We start from the raw sequence: 14,733 nt of genomic DNA on the forward strand, positions 1-14,733 counted from the left end.
GAGACGGCGAGAGGGCAGGAGCGGCGCCGTGAGGGGCGGCGGGCGGTGGTGAGTGTGCCCGGCCGGGAGGAGAGCGGGAAGCGTGTGTGGCCGGGGGATTCCTGCGCTGTCCTGCGCTGTCCTGCGCTGTCCTGCGCTGTCCTGCGCTGTCCTGCGCTGTCCTGCGCTGTCCTGCGCTGTCCTGCTGGTTTCTCCCCGCCCGGTGCCGGGTCGTGCCGGCGGCAGCGCGGGGCTGTCTGTGAGGGGACTCGGGGCTGTCCCGCTGCCGCCCTCCGTGGCCCTTCGCTGCCAAATACCTTCCAGGCCCGGACCAGGGACTCTGACGCCTTTAGAAAGGGTTAAAGGAGCTGACTTTTTTCCCCAGTTAAACTTCCCTAGTTTAGTGGAAAGCCTTTTTTTCCCTATAGCTGGTTGAATCTCTTTCTCCTCTGTAGATTAGGTGCCTCTTCGTGGGTTTCTGCCTGCTATGGATACTTTGTTCGCTATTCTTGATTATTCTGAGCTTAAAAAAAAAAAAAAAAATGTGGTGGTTTACCAGAGAAACAACGTCAAGGCAACATGAGGCAGAAGTTCTTAATAAATGCTCTATATGAATGATGATGTAAAATGAAAGCTTATGTATTAAGCTCGATAATGGTAATAAACTTGATAATGGTAAGCTCTTAATCGGTGCGGCCAGTTATCGAACACAAATGGTTTTCTGCTGAAGTACAGCAAGAAGATACGATTTAGGAGTTAAAGTTATCGAGTGAACACAGCCCTAAGGAGAGTCGCGTCAGGTTTCAGACCTCAAAATCGCCCTCTTAAATGGTAAACTGTCATATAAACGGGGGAGAAGGAATGTTTGCTGGTTACAGAGTGAGTCAAGGACTTGTTTATTATATTGTATTGTGACCTTCTAATAATTTCTTAAAGAAGCTATTTCCTGCATATTAAATGATACTTAGAAGTTATTTTTAAACTGTGCAGTTTGGACCTTTTTTTCTGCTAAATCACATACAATGGCTGGAATTCAAAATAGTTCTAATATGAATATCCATGTTCAATCCCACATGGGAATGTGAACAATGCTGGATGTGTCCTGGGTTGCATTTGGATCATAACCAGTTCGAGTGCTCCCCCAGAAGTGTCCAACAGGGCATTTCTCTCATTTAAACTGCAAATGTATTTTTGTGAGTTTGCTAACTGTCTCTGAGTTGTAATTTGCCTTATTTTTTTTCTTTCACTAATAAAGGTAAACCTGCTTTTTAACTTAAAGAAGCCATCAATTACTACTTCTGATATCCTTCAGTAACCTTTTTCTGCCTTGCTTTTGCATTTCACCTGAAGAGATGCTTCAGGCCTATAAATGTGAATACCAAACCCCCAGTATTTTTATTTGGTTTGGTTTTGTTGGGTTGTTTTTTTCACTGTAGTAGAAATGATGTGGGTGGGTGTATCTTCATAATGTGCTGTTCTACTGGCTTGTTAAGGTAATTTAATCAGGATTACTACATCATTTGATTCTAAATGATCTGAACTTGCAAAGAGGACCTTGTCCATTCATGCTTCTCTCTGACAATTAACTCAGCCTTAAAAAGGAAACTTAGAGGAGCTATGAGTGAGCCTGATAACAAATGTGAAAATTCCCACTGGGACAAGAACCCCACTTTGTACTGTTGTTTTTCCTGTACCTATTCCTGCTGTGTTGCAGTTAACAAACAGGGAGGAGTTTTGGTAAATTCCCCCAGGAACAAATACCTGTTAAAAGTGTAAACATAAAGGAAGTGTGGAACTTACCCAGAATCCAGAGAAGAGTTTCAGAAAGATTAAAAAAAGGTACATCTCATTAATAGTTAAGTAGCTATTAGCATTTTTATTAGAACTAAAGCTTATCCCTAGTATCTTATGGATATGCTCCAGGGAGAAAAAAAAAAAAACAACCCAGCTTATCTCGAGTGCTTACATTATTAAATTAGCATGTCGTAATTAGTATTCCTTTCAGGTTTTATTTTTACAGTAATTAAATGTGTTGTTTTCAGGCTGCTACTGAACAAAGTTCTGGCTATTCTAGTTTCATAGGCCTAAACTCACAACATTTACATACTTTCCTGTGCTGTGACTATGGACTTTCCAAAACTCTTAATTGTTTTTGCTTCAGCAGGTGACTGGTAGAGGAGCAAGACCTGCTCTTGACAATGTCAAGGAGAAAGCTGGAGAATAAAAGCCTTTCTGGCTTGTTGGCCACATCTCTACACACACCAATCAAGACAGATAACTTCCACAATTTTTATGTGCTTGAATCAAAAGAGCTAGGAAGGTAAGATTATTCCTATTTATTTCATTTGAGCAAGAGGAATTTCTGCTGTGAGAAAATTCTATGTAAAACCAGGCAAACTGTTACAGAGGTAGATGGAGAATTAAGTATGCCCCTCTCCTTCCCTGCCCCCTTCTTTGTGTCACAGTGGCTTCTTTAGGGACCAGGAAAAGGGACAGTGAGGCACAAATTGCCAACCTTTTCCATGTCAGAGAGGTCTGGAGGATTTCCATAGGCATAGAGATTTGGGATTATCTTCCTTTCCCTGCCTAGTCCACTTAGATTCCGGGTGCATGGCCTAACAAGAGATGACATGGAATGATACTGTAACACAAAGAATGAGGATTTTGAGTTAGTAGTCCCAGGTGTTTGGGTGAGTTTTCTGAAATCCAGAAAACGACAACCTTTTCTCTCCCCTTCCCAACCTCAAGCAGTTAGAGTGAGTTTCAAACCAGCTGCTGTTTCAGAGCAGTTTGGCAGCTTGCTTCTCTTGCTCTTATTTGCAGTAGTAAAATAGGAAATAAAACAACAAAGCCCCCAGAACCCTTGGTATTTATGACACTGTTTCAGACATACAAGTGAATGTGTGTTTTGAAATCGCTGGGTTAATTCGTAGCCTGGAAATACTCAATGAATTGGGTGTGAAGCCATGCAAACATGATGCTGTGATTGAGTTTCCAAGCTCCCTGAACAGAAATGTCAGTCTCTCAGCAGTGCCTTGCTCTGCTGCAAAAGGATCCTTTGCACCTGCAGCTTGTTTTGTCAGCAGAGATGCCCTTCTGGATGTGGCTTGTGAGCTCTTCAGCCTTCACTGTTCTCTTGGGATTTTTTTCTACTTTTCTAGCATGTGCTTTATCTGGTACACTTTTACAGGCATGCACATTGCAGCTCATAACTTTCTTCTGTTCTTAACTTTTGTCAGCTCTGCTTTTGAATTCTAAACTCTACAGAAGCAGTTTATATGCAGCACCCTCTAGAACTCGGGTATTGTTCCAGTGCTGGATTTTCAGACTCTGCATACTTGTGAGATGATGTCTAAAGCAAACAAAAGTGTAATTTTGTGTGAATTCCAGAGTAGAGTTTTAAATTTTTTCTGTGCGTGCAAAACCAGGCATAACAAAGTAAGTGCCAAAATGCAAGGAAAATGGAAGCAGGACTGTTTTGTAGCCATATTTGTGATTTCTTCTGGCCTAGCTATGTGTGTATTTTTTCATGTTTTTAAGCATATAATGCTTTTTAAATGATGTCAAATCCATCTTATCTTTGTAACCTCTCTAAAGGATTCAATATGCATTAATTTTCACTTGCAATTTTATTTTTCCTGTTGAGATTATGTAGTAAATAGTTCTCTTGTTCTCTGCTTAAGCTTCCCAAACCCCATTTCTTTCTCCCACGCCCTTATCTGTTGGGTCCTTTGGTGTTTAAGACACTGACTCATGAAGCTGGCAGGTTAGGTTCTGTTTAGTGGCTTAAATAGTTCTGTCCCTGGTGTGTGCGTGGCTTGGCTTCTTTTGAAGTTAGTTAAATTTCTGTGGTTTCTGAGCTGAGATATGAACACATCCTGAAATGAGTTTTTCTTGTAGAGCTGGGCTGTGAAGGGGGTGGTACAGGCAGGGAGTGGGAACTGCTCCGCTGCGTCACTGCAGCGCTTCTGAGCCGACTCATTTTGTGTTTCTGCAGCAATTTCCACAGCTCTAAAAGACTTTGTCTTACTTTTTGCCTTAATTGGCACACTGCTAATAAACAAGTGGAAATCCTTCCATCTCACATCTGGAGATACCACTGACCCTTCAAAGTTCTTAAACCCGCACAGAAGGAAGATGTGCCAAAACTACTGGGGAAGATCTTGCTGTTCTCATGAAACTGAACTTGTTCCCCTTTGTTGATTTTAGAGACACTTTTGTGGCTGGCAGGGCTGATGTGATGCTAAAAAGAGAATGTGAGCTGGAGGGGGGAGTGTTTTAAACTTGGATGTGTTATGAAATTGAGCTCAGTAACTTCAAATGCTCTGCAATACTAAGCTGGGTTAACAATTGGGAAAGACCGTGGCTGTTTCAGGCTTGCAGATAGTTGCTAAGGTAAAGAGTGTGCATGTGTCAGACTAAATAACTTTCACCTCAAAGTTTAGTGCTTTCAAAAAAAAAGGATAGAGAAAATCTACAACTAATGGATGTTGAAATAAATTATGACAGAAGGCCTGTTTTGTTGAATTTATTAAGTTATAGCAGTATGATTCAAAGTAATCATTAAATATTTAATAATTTAGGCACTTTTGTACAGTTATTTGGAAATGAAAATAACTGCTCATCCCTATTTTGATTAAATACTGAAGTCTAGATTTTATTAAAAAAATATCTTTTTTTGTTTGGGTTGTTTTGTTTTTCGGGTTCTTTGTTTGTTTTGTTTTTCGGGTTGTTTGTTTGTTTTGTTTTGTTTTTTTTTTTAAGAAGCATTCCTTTTAAGCACTGGGATTTTTGCACCAAAAACCAGGCAATGTGCTATTTTCTACTAGAGAAGCTAATTTAGTTTAAAGAGCAGAGTTCAGATAGCTCGTTCTGAGCTGTTTCATTATGTTTGTTCTTAGTATGCTGTGGTAACAAAAAATAGGGATGGACAGGATTTTTTTTGGAGGTAAATGTAGGTTGTGCGTTTTGTACATAGCTTGATACTGTTTTTAGAACTTTACTCAGTTTATTGCAGCCTTTCAAGTAGTTTTTTTGTAAATAAAGTTTTTTTGTACAATTTGAAAGCCCTTTATATGTATGCAACCAGGCATTTCTGGGAGTGCAATACTAGTGGCTATAAAATTGGTTTTTTTCAGGAGTTTATAACTTGGCTTAAAAAACTGCAATTTTTCCCTCCTAATATTTTAAAAGATCAGCTTGGTGTTTTAACTACAGTATGTGGTTTTCTTCTAAAAACATTTCTTTGCCAAGATGTTTTTGTTTCCATACCTAAATAGCTAGCTAGGAAATAAAGCAAAACACTTTGCCTAACTGTAATTGAGGATGAGAATGCTAAGTAGTGGATGCTTTTCTATTAAGATGTTTTGAAACATTTTGCAGATACCTGGGATTTTTGTAGCAGTACTACATGGTTTATGGAAGGAAATTCTCTTTATGACTGTATTTTTTTCCCACTGAAAACCTCCTGCCCCACCCATGCATTTAAATGTGCTTTATTTTCCCTGTTCATTCTCTGCATTTCATAGGGGTTTGCTTTGTTTATTATTGTTCAGTAGGTGTTCTTATGAGGTTGAGGATTTTTAATATCTTGCCAGCCCGAGCAGGGCTCTGGGCAGCCTGGTGAGACCTCGTGGCCAGTGCTCTTTGAGCAGGAGATTTTTAGAGACCTCCAAAAGTCCTTTCCAGCTGAATTATTCTGTGAAGTGAGAATGTCCCTGTAACCTGATACTCTGATATAATGTTTAGCTAGGCTGTATAGAGGGAATTTTACTGGCCTCACCAGAGCTTCATCTAGCTTAGTATCCTTCTACAGAGCCTGCAAGTGAATGTTCAGGAAACAGTGTAAGAGCAGGCCAAGCATGGCATGTCCCACTGTATTTTTTGTTTGTTTCCAATTATTTTCTATGTCTTCTTATTTCTAATGTTAATTTATGCACCTTTGATTTCCTGCGTCTCAATGTTTTCCCTTTTATTTTGTAGAGGAAGATGTGCTGTGGTTAGAAAATGTGTAGCTAAATCCACAGGCCAAGAGTATGCAGCTAAATTTTTGAAGAAAAGAAGAAGAGGTCAAGACTGCAAAGCAGAGATTCTGCATGAAATTGCTGTCCTTGAATTAATGAAATCCAATCCTCGCATAGTAAATCTCCATGAAGTCTATGAAACAGCAAATGAAATCATCTTAGTGTTGGAATAGTAAGTATGCCTTCATCACATGTTCTGTGTTTGTAGAAAAAAATATTGCAATAGATTAATTTTTTGCATGAGTTGCCTGAATGCCCAGAGGGATTGCAACAGTACCCTGTGTACATTATGCTAATTTTTCATTATCATGTGCTTTGCATTTTTTCCTTTAAGGATGTTTCAGGCAAGCTGACTGGAAATTATGTTCTTGGAATACCATAGAAGGTCCTGAGTGCTTTGATGCAACTTAAATCACAAAAAAGGAAAAAAAAAGTCACTGATAACAAGATTTCAAAGAGGCTGGGCAGAGCCATGCCTGTTAACTTCAAGATAGCCCTTGACATTTTTTGTTGACTGAAGACTTAGTTACTTTGTTTGTTTTGAGCTCCTCAGTTTAGTGGTTTTGTTGTTTTAAAACTGACTTTGGAGCAGTTTCCTAAAAAAATCTCATATTTTTTACACAAAGCTTTCCCCAAAGCTTTTTATTAGCTCTGAAAAATAAATTTAATTTGGGAATTGAATTTGCATTATCTGTCGTATCATATGTGTAGATTTTTGTGTGGAATGTAAGGAACAAAAATACAGCGTGTGAAATCAATCTTTTTCTAAGCTTTAAGTTTCATGTACAAAGTATTTGAAGTGCTCTTAATGGTGATCTCTGTACACCATGATATATTCTTTGGAAAATTTGCAGGAATTTAGCTAGATTTTATCTTAAAAAGCTTTCTTTCTTCTTGGAACCTAGATGACCCCTCACATATGATTTGGTATTCTAAGGTGTTTTCTGCAAATCCTTTTCTGCAGAGCTTTCAGCTCTTTACCCATCTGGGTGCCCACCCATCCAGACCATAATGTCACTTGAGTGCAGGTATACTGTGGGAGCCAGTGCTGACAAACCTTGTGAGAGTTGATACTCATTGCATCTTCTGCCCTTCCCCTGGTGTCCATGTTGCCATAAAGTCACCCGGGGGGGGGGCATTACTGACACCTCACGTAATCTCAGCAGGTTGGTGGCTCTGTTCATTTGTTATTATCTGACTTTTTAATGGACTCATTCTGTTAGCAATGAGGTTTAGGCTCAGTGATCTGTAGTTTTGAGGAAGCCCTTCATCCTTGAGAGAGAGACTTCAGGCACTCAGAGCAGGCTGAGTAATGATCTCAAATCCAGCCTGAAAGGAGACAGCAGACCCAGCAGCCAAGTGTAGGAATAACTCATAAACCACAGGAACACAGGTATTTCCATGCAGCTTTACACTACTCTGAATTATTTATTAACTGGTCTCATGGAAAAAACTTTAGATTTGACTTGAAAAGAAAGGCTTCTTTGACTTGGGACTGATGATAGAACTCGACTTCTGGAAGGCATCTTCTCATTTCAGGGGACCAGAGCGTCATGAGGTTACCAGTCAAAGTGCTTTTTGCTGTCTCAACTGCTGTTCTAGGCTGTTATGTTTCAGCATAATCAGATTTTTTTTTTTTCCCTTATCTAACTGTTTATATAAAAAGTGTTATAGCATAAATATGTAAAAGGCATATATTCCCAGCCTCTCTGGTATTACAGATCTGTTAGGTAAATATGTGTTATTGAAAACATTTTTTCCTTGCTTAAGTTTCAAAATTTAAACTTAATATGTAGGTGTTCTTGAATGTGTTTCAGTGCTGCGGGAGGAGAAATATTTGACTTGTGTGTCCCAGATCTGGATGACAAAATTGGTGAAAAGGATATTGTAAGGCTTGTAAGGCAAATACTTGAAGGACTTTGCTGCTTGCATGAAAACAATATTGTTCATCTTGATTTAAAGGTGAGGCTGCAGCAGGCTCTGTTTTAGCACTTCAGTTTATTACGTTCATTGAAGTAATTAGTTAAATACATAAAAAAGATGAGGTCAAAAAGGAGATTGAGATTAAAAGGACAGAAATGAAATATTGTAAAATAACATTTAGCAATAAGTGTTGCACAATGGAAGCTCAAGTGTCATTTAGTACCCTGGGCTTTTTTTTTCCAGATTGTATTTTATTAATTAGGAATGCAATATTTTCTATTCTAGCCTCAAAATATTTTGCTGAGCAGCATCAATCCTCTTGGTGATGTAAAAATTGTAGATTTTGGGATGTCCCGGAAGCTTGAGAATTCCAATGAGCTGCGGCACATCATGGGAACAACAGAGTACCTCGGTATGGAGGGGCTGCTTCACAACATCTCGTGGGCTTGAGAGAACAGGAGCAGTTCGTGTAGCACACTTAGCAGTTTACAAGCTGATAAAGAATGTCCTAGGACAAGGCTACGTGTTTTGAGCTGCTCTTTTTTAAAAGCAGTCAACAAATGTTTGCACCAAAGAATCCTGAATTATATCAATAAGTGCACCTCTCAATTTTACACTATAGTATTTGCTGTGATACAGGTTGTTAAATTGTTCTGATTAGAATTGAAATACAACATTAGTATGAACAAAGAAATGTTCTTTGAATTAATGTAACATCTTTAATGTTATTCAATATGGTGATTTAATGAGATTAAAATACTCCTTGGAAAGGGAAAGATTGCAGTTAACACTTGGCCCTCTCTGAGGGACAAGTTTCCTTCATGATTTGCCAGCACTCAATGTTAAGAGCACTTCATTCAACAGTGAGTAACTTGCTACCTACCTTATGCTAACAGCCTCTCTTGCTAAAATTGGCTTGGTCATCTTGTTCTGCAGTTTTAACGTGCTGAAGGCAGCTGTATAATTCAAAACTTCTTAGGAAGAATATTGATGTGCATGCATCTGATTAGAACACATCTTGAAACTTGGATAAACTTTAGCCATGCAGTGCCACTTTTGTGTGAACTGAGTAATCATCCATGTCTAGGCAAACGGAAATAACTTTTTGCCACCCTTGTGGCTTGGAAATTACTGAAACTACATGTTGAATCTCATAATGATGGTTGGCCAAAGAATGGCAGAAATGTAGTGTATGAATCAAGACCATTTGAATAAGATATTTATTAAAGCCTTTTTCTTCTCCCCATCTCTTTAGCTCCAGAAATCTTGAACTATGATCCTATTACCACAGCTACTGACATGTGGTAGGTTTTTATCGTCATTTTACTGAGGTTTGGTGGGATCCCTTGACAATTGAAGGGCCTGATGCAGTTTCATCCTGGCTTTCAAGAATCCCCTGCTGTTGGTGGGATGGCTGAAGGAGGGAGGGATGGGAAGAAACCCTCAAGATATAACTCAGGGCTTACAGGAGTTTATGGGTCTGTTGCACAGTGGGGAATGCAGGTGGCTTCTGAGCCTGTGGAGGAAGGGTGTTTGTTCTGAGGGAATAACAACAGTGGCTGGATAACATACTTTAGTTATTACTTACTGCTGGGTGACATACTTCAGGTATTAGCTACTCTAGGACACTTCCCTACCCACTTTTACATTGGTAAATAATTTTTTCTACAAATTATAAGAGGGATGTAGACTTCCTACTTCTTATTTTTGGAGAAATATCTGCAGAATGAATCATAAAAAATGACAAGTACCTTGAACTGACCCACAGCTTTTTGTGGCTTTTTAATTTTATGAGCTATGTTAAAGACTAGCTTTGAAACATTTCCTTTAAAACCTAAAATGTTCAGCATCCTAATTAATATTCATTGTTAAAAGTTGCTAATTGCTCCTTTGAAATCTTCAACTCATAATAGTAACAAAATCTGTTCAAGAATGTTTTTAATCACTTATTATTTGCCTGCTTTTGTGGGGAGATGTAAAAAAGACCCCTACTGATGCTCTGTTTACAATGACAAACCCAGCAGCTGCATGTTTCCACACTGTAATGAGTACTAAATTCTGATGTATCAGATGATAAAAATGTTTTTATTATGCATCAAGAAACCATCTTAAGATTTATAATAGATTGCATGATCTGTGGTGCTCATGTTCTTGGGAGAAACATCTTAGCTAGAAGAAATGGTAACACAACTCAGATGTCAAATGTTCACAGGGATTGATTAAAAGTCTTTCCACTGTCATCCAGAATTGCAGTGAAGGATGGGTTTTATTTGCATGCAGATTAGAAAGTCTTGTCTTTTTTGCATCTCTGTCACCCAGAATTGCCATATGTCCCAAGAGTGGGCTGTGTAAAAGTGGTGTTTCCTTTTCCTAACAATCTCGGTAGGAAGAAAAGGATATATTGAAATCAACCAGTTTTCAAATTTGAGACATCTACACACATCCCTTTCCTTGTGTCTGTATGTGTAGTCATGCTTGAATCACATAAAATTGAGGTGTCACATGTTGCTGGAATTCTGAGTGTGGAATTCTGAGTGTGTCGGGAAGTTTGATCTGCAGCACAGTAAATATATGCGAGGTGTATTGTTTAGATTCTCTAGTAGCTTTATACATTTTGCTCTTTAGTAGGTTTATACATTGTGTTCTTATCTCAGGAACATTGGTGTCATCTCATACATGCTGCTGACACAAGAATCTCCATTTGTGGGAGCTGATGTTCAAGAAACTTACCTTAATATATCTCAAGTTAACGTGGATTATTCAGGTGAAACATTTTTATCAGTTTCACAGCCTGCAAAAGACTTCATTCAAAAACTACTCATAAAAAATCCAGAGTAAGTAGCAAACTCCTCCAGGTAGGAATCCTAAATTTGTGGAGCACCTAGAAAAAGTGAAGTGATAAGATCAGTTGGGTATTGCACAATGCATTGGCATTTTCAGCTGGATATTTAAAAATTCAGGTTTATGCTTTTCCATAATGTGTGATAAGAATTTCGGATTCAATCCCTGGCTAAAATTGTCAGGTACTACTTTTACAGATTATGTTGTTATTAGTCAGGCTTGTTTTTTGAGGTTTTTTTTTTTTTATTTGAGTTTCTTTGCATTTTCAGATGACAGATTTTATTGAAGTATACTCTAGAAAGGTCACATTCTTTTCTATCATTACTGTAGGTTGGAAAGGCAATGCAACATCTTTGCAGTGCTTTCTTGTTTCCTGACTTAACCTTTATCTTTTTACTTAAATACATCTCCTATTATATATTTGTACTTGGCAGTGTTTTGCCTTGTTCAGTCTTCTAAAAATGTTCTCAATTTAAAGTGACAATTGTAAGGCATGCTCCCTTAACTCTGTTCTTTGGGAGTTCAGACTATAATCAAGACCTTGTAAAGTAGCTGAACTTTGAGAAGTGAGCTGGCCAGGAGTTATTGATTGCAGTGCTAGATATTGTCACTTGTGGTGAGACAGCAATCCTTGTCATCTTCAGAGAGCCTCCAGCAGGCAGGAGTGACCCTACCTGGCTCAGAGAGGCTCTTGGATAGGAGGAGTCATATCTGAGGAGTGCTTCCTGTCTTAACATCTCACATACATGGTTTGTCAGGATCTGAAATGATTCACAAAACCCCAGTATCATGAGGGAATCTTGTCTTCCATGATTGTGGAGCATCTAGAAAAACTGAATCAGTGATGAAGAACCTGCTTTGATAACTCTTAGTGTGGACCTGTGGGATATTGGACCTTCTGTCACAATTACTGCTCGCTTTCTCCTGGGCTTCTCAAGAGTCTTCATTGTATCCTCAATAAGCTGCCTTTCTTTTTTTTTTCCCATTCCAGCTCTTGATGACTGTACCTCCTTGAATTTTAAGAGGAAAAGTCTTTTTTCAGAGAGTCAACTCTATAAAGTTACACTTTTCTGACTGAAATATATTCCCATGTTTTGGTAGAGTTGGGGACATGTAGTGGGCACTATTGCCTTGGAGCCAGTTTTCTGGCAAGTTCTGTGGAAGTTAACAATGCAGAACACAATTCAAACATGCAGTAGCACTGTACTAGGTTATCCAGAGGAGCAATTTTCTAAGTCTCGTTTGTTTGCTAGGATCTACATTTTGAAAGGGTTTATGCCAGATGAGTTGCAAGAGTAAAACACTAGAAAATGTCAGAGTTGATGACATCCTGTTATCTTGGCTATCCTTGTAAACATAATAACTGAATATTCACGAGCTTCACTATTTATGGTCTGTGTAAAACATACTACTTAAAAACAAAAGCACATCCCCGTTTATGTGGACCATGTTGAAAACATTCCCAGGCACTATGTTCCTTGTTCTGATGAAATGTTAACCAGCTTTAGGGTAAACCAGCCACTAAATTTAGATGCATGTAGCCAATACTTAACTGTGTTTTGTAGTAGCTGAGGTAGGGGTGAAAATACCAATATTGACTCTTCAGTGTAAATTTAATTCAGGATTTTTAGCATCAGAGGTATTTTAGTTTTTTGGTACTGGTGGAACTAACTGGAGCACCTTTCCCTTTCTCCTCTGGAAGGGACAGGCCCACTGCAGCAGACTGTCTCTCCCATTCGTGGTTGCAGCTAGGGGAGCTCACGCTCCTGTGCAGCCCTGAAGAAATTTGCTGCTCCTCTCAGCTGCCAGGACACACAGCAAAGTGCTCGGAGGAGTGGGGTGTAAAGCCCATCTGCAATGGCAGCTGCAGCGACAAGGAGGACAAGGAGAACATTCCGGAGGACAGCAGCACGCTCTCCAAACGCTTCCGCTTCGACGAGTCGTTGCAGCATCCCCAAGACTTCATGACAGACTTCGTGTGTTAGTGTGTCATACAGACTTTTCATGGCATTAATTCAGCATAATCTGTTCCAGTGGTGAAAAAAAGATTCTAGCTTGCCAATTCATGCAGATCATTGGCATACTGGAAATGCACTTTGATTCTTTTATGCTGGTGCCTCCTTTTCTATCCATTGCTGGCAGTGGATTTAACTCCTGAGGAACTGAAGTTGTTGCGCCAATAAAATGCTTTTTTTTTTTTAAGAAGATATAATTAAATATTTTTGCACTTTTCAAGTTCTAGTTAAAAGATACTGGAGTGAACAAACTGAAACCTGCAAATAGGTTTAAACATAGCCTTTACCAAACAGTGGTTGAACACATGCACGCTTTTAGGACCACCCTTAGTAAGAAATGGGGAAGGGAAGCAGGGAAGCTGAATCCTGCTGTTTTACTGGAGTTGCTTGCTACCATTCTCACCACCTTAAATAGAGGCTAAATTTGTTTTGTTTTGGGACTATGGTACATCTGTTGAGGCCACTTGGAAATCTGTTTTCCCTCTAGGATCACTGGTAGTTCTGCCTTATAGATCTGGTCTATTTGGGCATTATTATGCATATTCTGTGTGGTTATGCTGTGTTGGATCTCTGCAACACTTGGCATAGAAACAGGTAGGTTATCAGTGATTGGGCTTGTGGTCCTTGGCTTCTTACCATAAATTACATTTGGAGATGAGGTTCCTATGCTGATGTGAATATTTGAACTTGGTAGTTTTCTCAAACCTCTGAAATAGTATAATCTACCTGTATTGATTTTTCCTTATCTTAAAAAAAAAAAAAAACACACAAAGCCTCTAGATAAAAGTGGTAGAACTGAGTAAACTGAAAATATCCATTTTTACCAGTGAAACTGCAATTAACAACTTTTCTCTGTGCCCCTCTCATGTAGAAGTGCATCTTGCTGTCAATTACTGTTGCCCTTAATTACTCAGCTTTGTGCCTGCTCTGAGAAATGGACTACAGTGTGTTAGTATCTGAAGACAAACTACCTAATAATTGTTTTAAACCTTTAAAATTGGTTTAGTTAGTGGTATTTTTTTTAAGTTCTGTACCTTCCACTTGTTTCTGGCTCTGAGGTAATAATGCCTGTGCCAAGTTTTGTCTTAGAGCAAATACCTGTTGTGCCTTAACAGCCTGAAACTAATGTTCATAAAATAAGCTCTGTAATCATAACAGAGGCTGGGAGCCTTTTTTGGGCTGTGAATTTATTAAAATTCTTAGAGATATTTTGAAAGTAAATACCACTTTAAAATATTTTGGGATTTTTCCACTCCTAAAAGCTTAAATTTAATTGTCTTTGAATTAGATTTGTTTTCTGTAATAAAATACCACAGTCTGATAATCTTTTTCAAGTGTGCCTGTGGATTTGTCAGTAGTTGGGCAGTTTGGCATTTTGGAATATGATTGAGAGGTGAACCTGATGAGTGGTGAAAGGTTGTGTCTTTTCTTTCTTCACATCGGGAAAGAGCAGTTTCTTCCCGGACAGATTTTAGCATAAGATGTCACCATAATGCGTGGGGGGATTCAGGACTGTTGTCTTGAATTGGGGGGATGCTCACCTTGACAAGTGGAAAGCAGACTGAAGTGTAAGGCATAACAAACTTTCCAGCTTGTGTTTGTTAGAAGTTCCCTAAGACTTAATTTCTTGTGAAATGAAGTAACAGATTTGTTCAGCAGAGACAAAGCTCTGGTAGCTGGGTGTGAGTGAACCACACCAGGTCTCCTTTGTGTATTAATTCTCATGGAGCTTTTTTCAGTGGTACTGATTGTATATATAATTATAGAATTACTTTGCAGGAAGCAGCTGTTGGATTGTGCTCAGGTACTTTACACTCTTACTATTCAAAGTCCATGGCTCTTCCCAGTTGGAGTCTTACCTGACCTTTTGATTTTTTTATTCCCATCATCATGGACTCCAGTTTGAACTGGGTAAGGTAGAAACACAGATTATTTGATACATATGTAGAAGT

General features: G+C 38.9%; 1 protein-coding gene across 3 annotated transcripts; it reads left to right on the plus strand.

Annotated features, from left to right (window-relative positions):
• STK17B (serine/threonine kinase 17b) lies at positions 1–14,107 on the plus strand. Of its 3 annotated transcripts, none has more exons than XM_062506596.1 (8): positions 1–48; positions 2,144–2,299; positions 5,962–6,174; positions 7,820–7,964; positions 8,211–8,337; positions 9,181–9,229; positions 10,580–10,759; positions 12,469–14,107. In XM_062506596.1, the coding sequence occupies exons 2-8, from the start codon at positions 2,178–2,180 to the stop codon at positions 12,749–12,751; spliced, it is 1,119 nt and encodes a 372-aa protein (XP_062362580.1). In that variant the 5' UTR covers positions 1–48; positions 2,144–2,177; the 3' UTR covers positions 12,752–14,107. The 3 variants fall into 3 exon arrangements, with proteins under 3 accessions (XP_062362580.1, XP_062362579.1, XP_062362581.1); XM_062506595.1 differs by having other exon boundaries at positions 15–48; positions 2,141–2,299; XM_062506597.1 differs by lacking the exon at positions 10,580–10,759 and having other exon boundaries at positions 15–48; positions 2,141–2,299.
• The last annotated feature ends 626 nt before the right edge of the window (positions 14,108–14,733 follow it).

Source organism: Cinclus cinclus, chromosome 21 (genome assembly GCF_963662255.1).
Source record: "Cinclus cinclus chromosome 21, bCinCin1.1, whole genome shotgun sequence".
Taxonomy (NCBI): domain Eukaryota; kingdom Metazoa; phylum Chordata; class Aves; order Passeriformes; family Cinclidae; genus Cinclus; species Cinclus cinclus.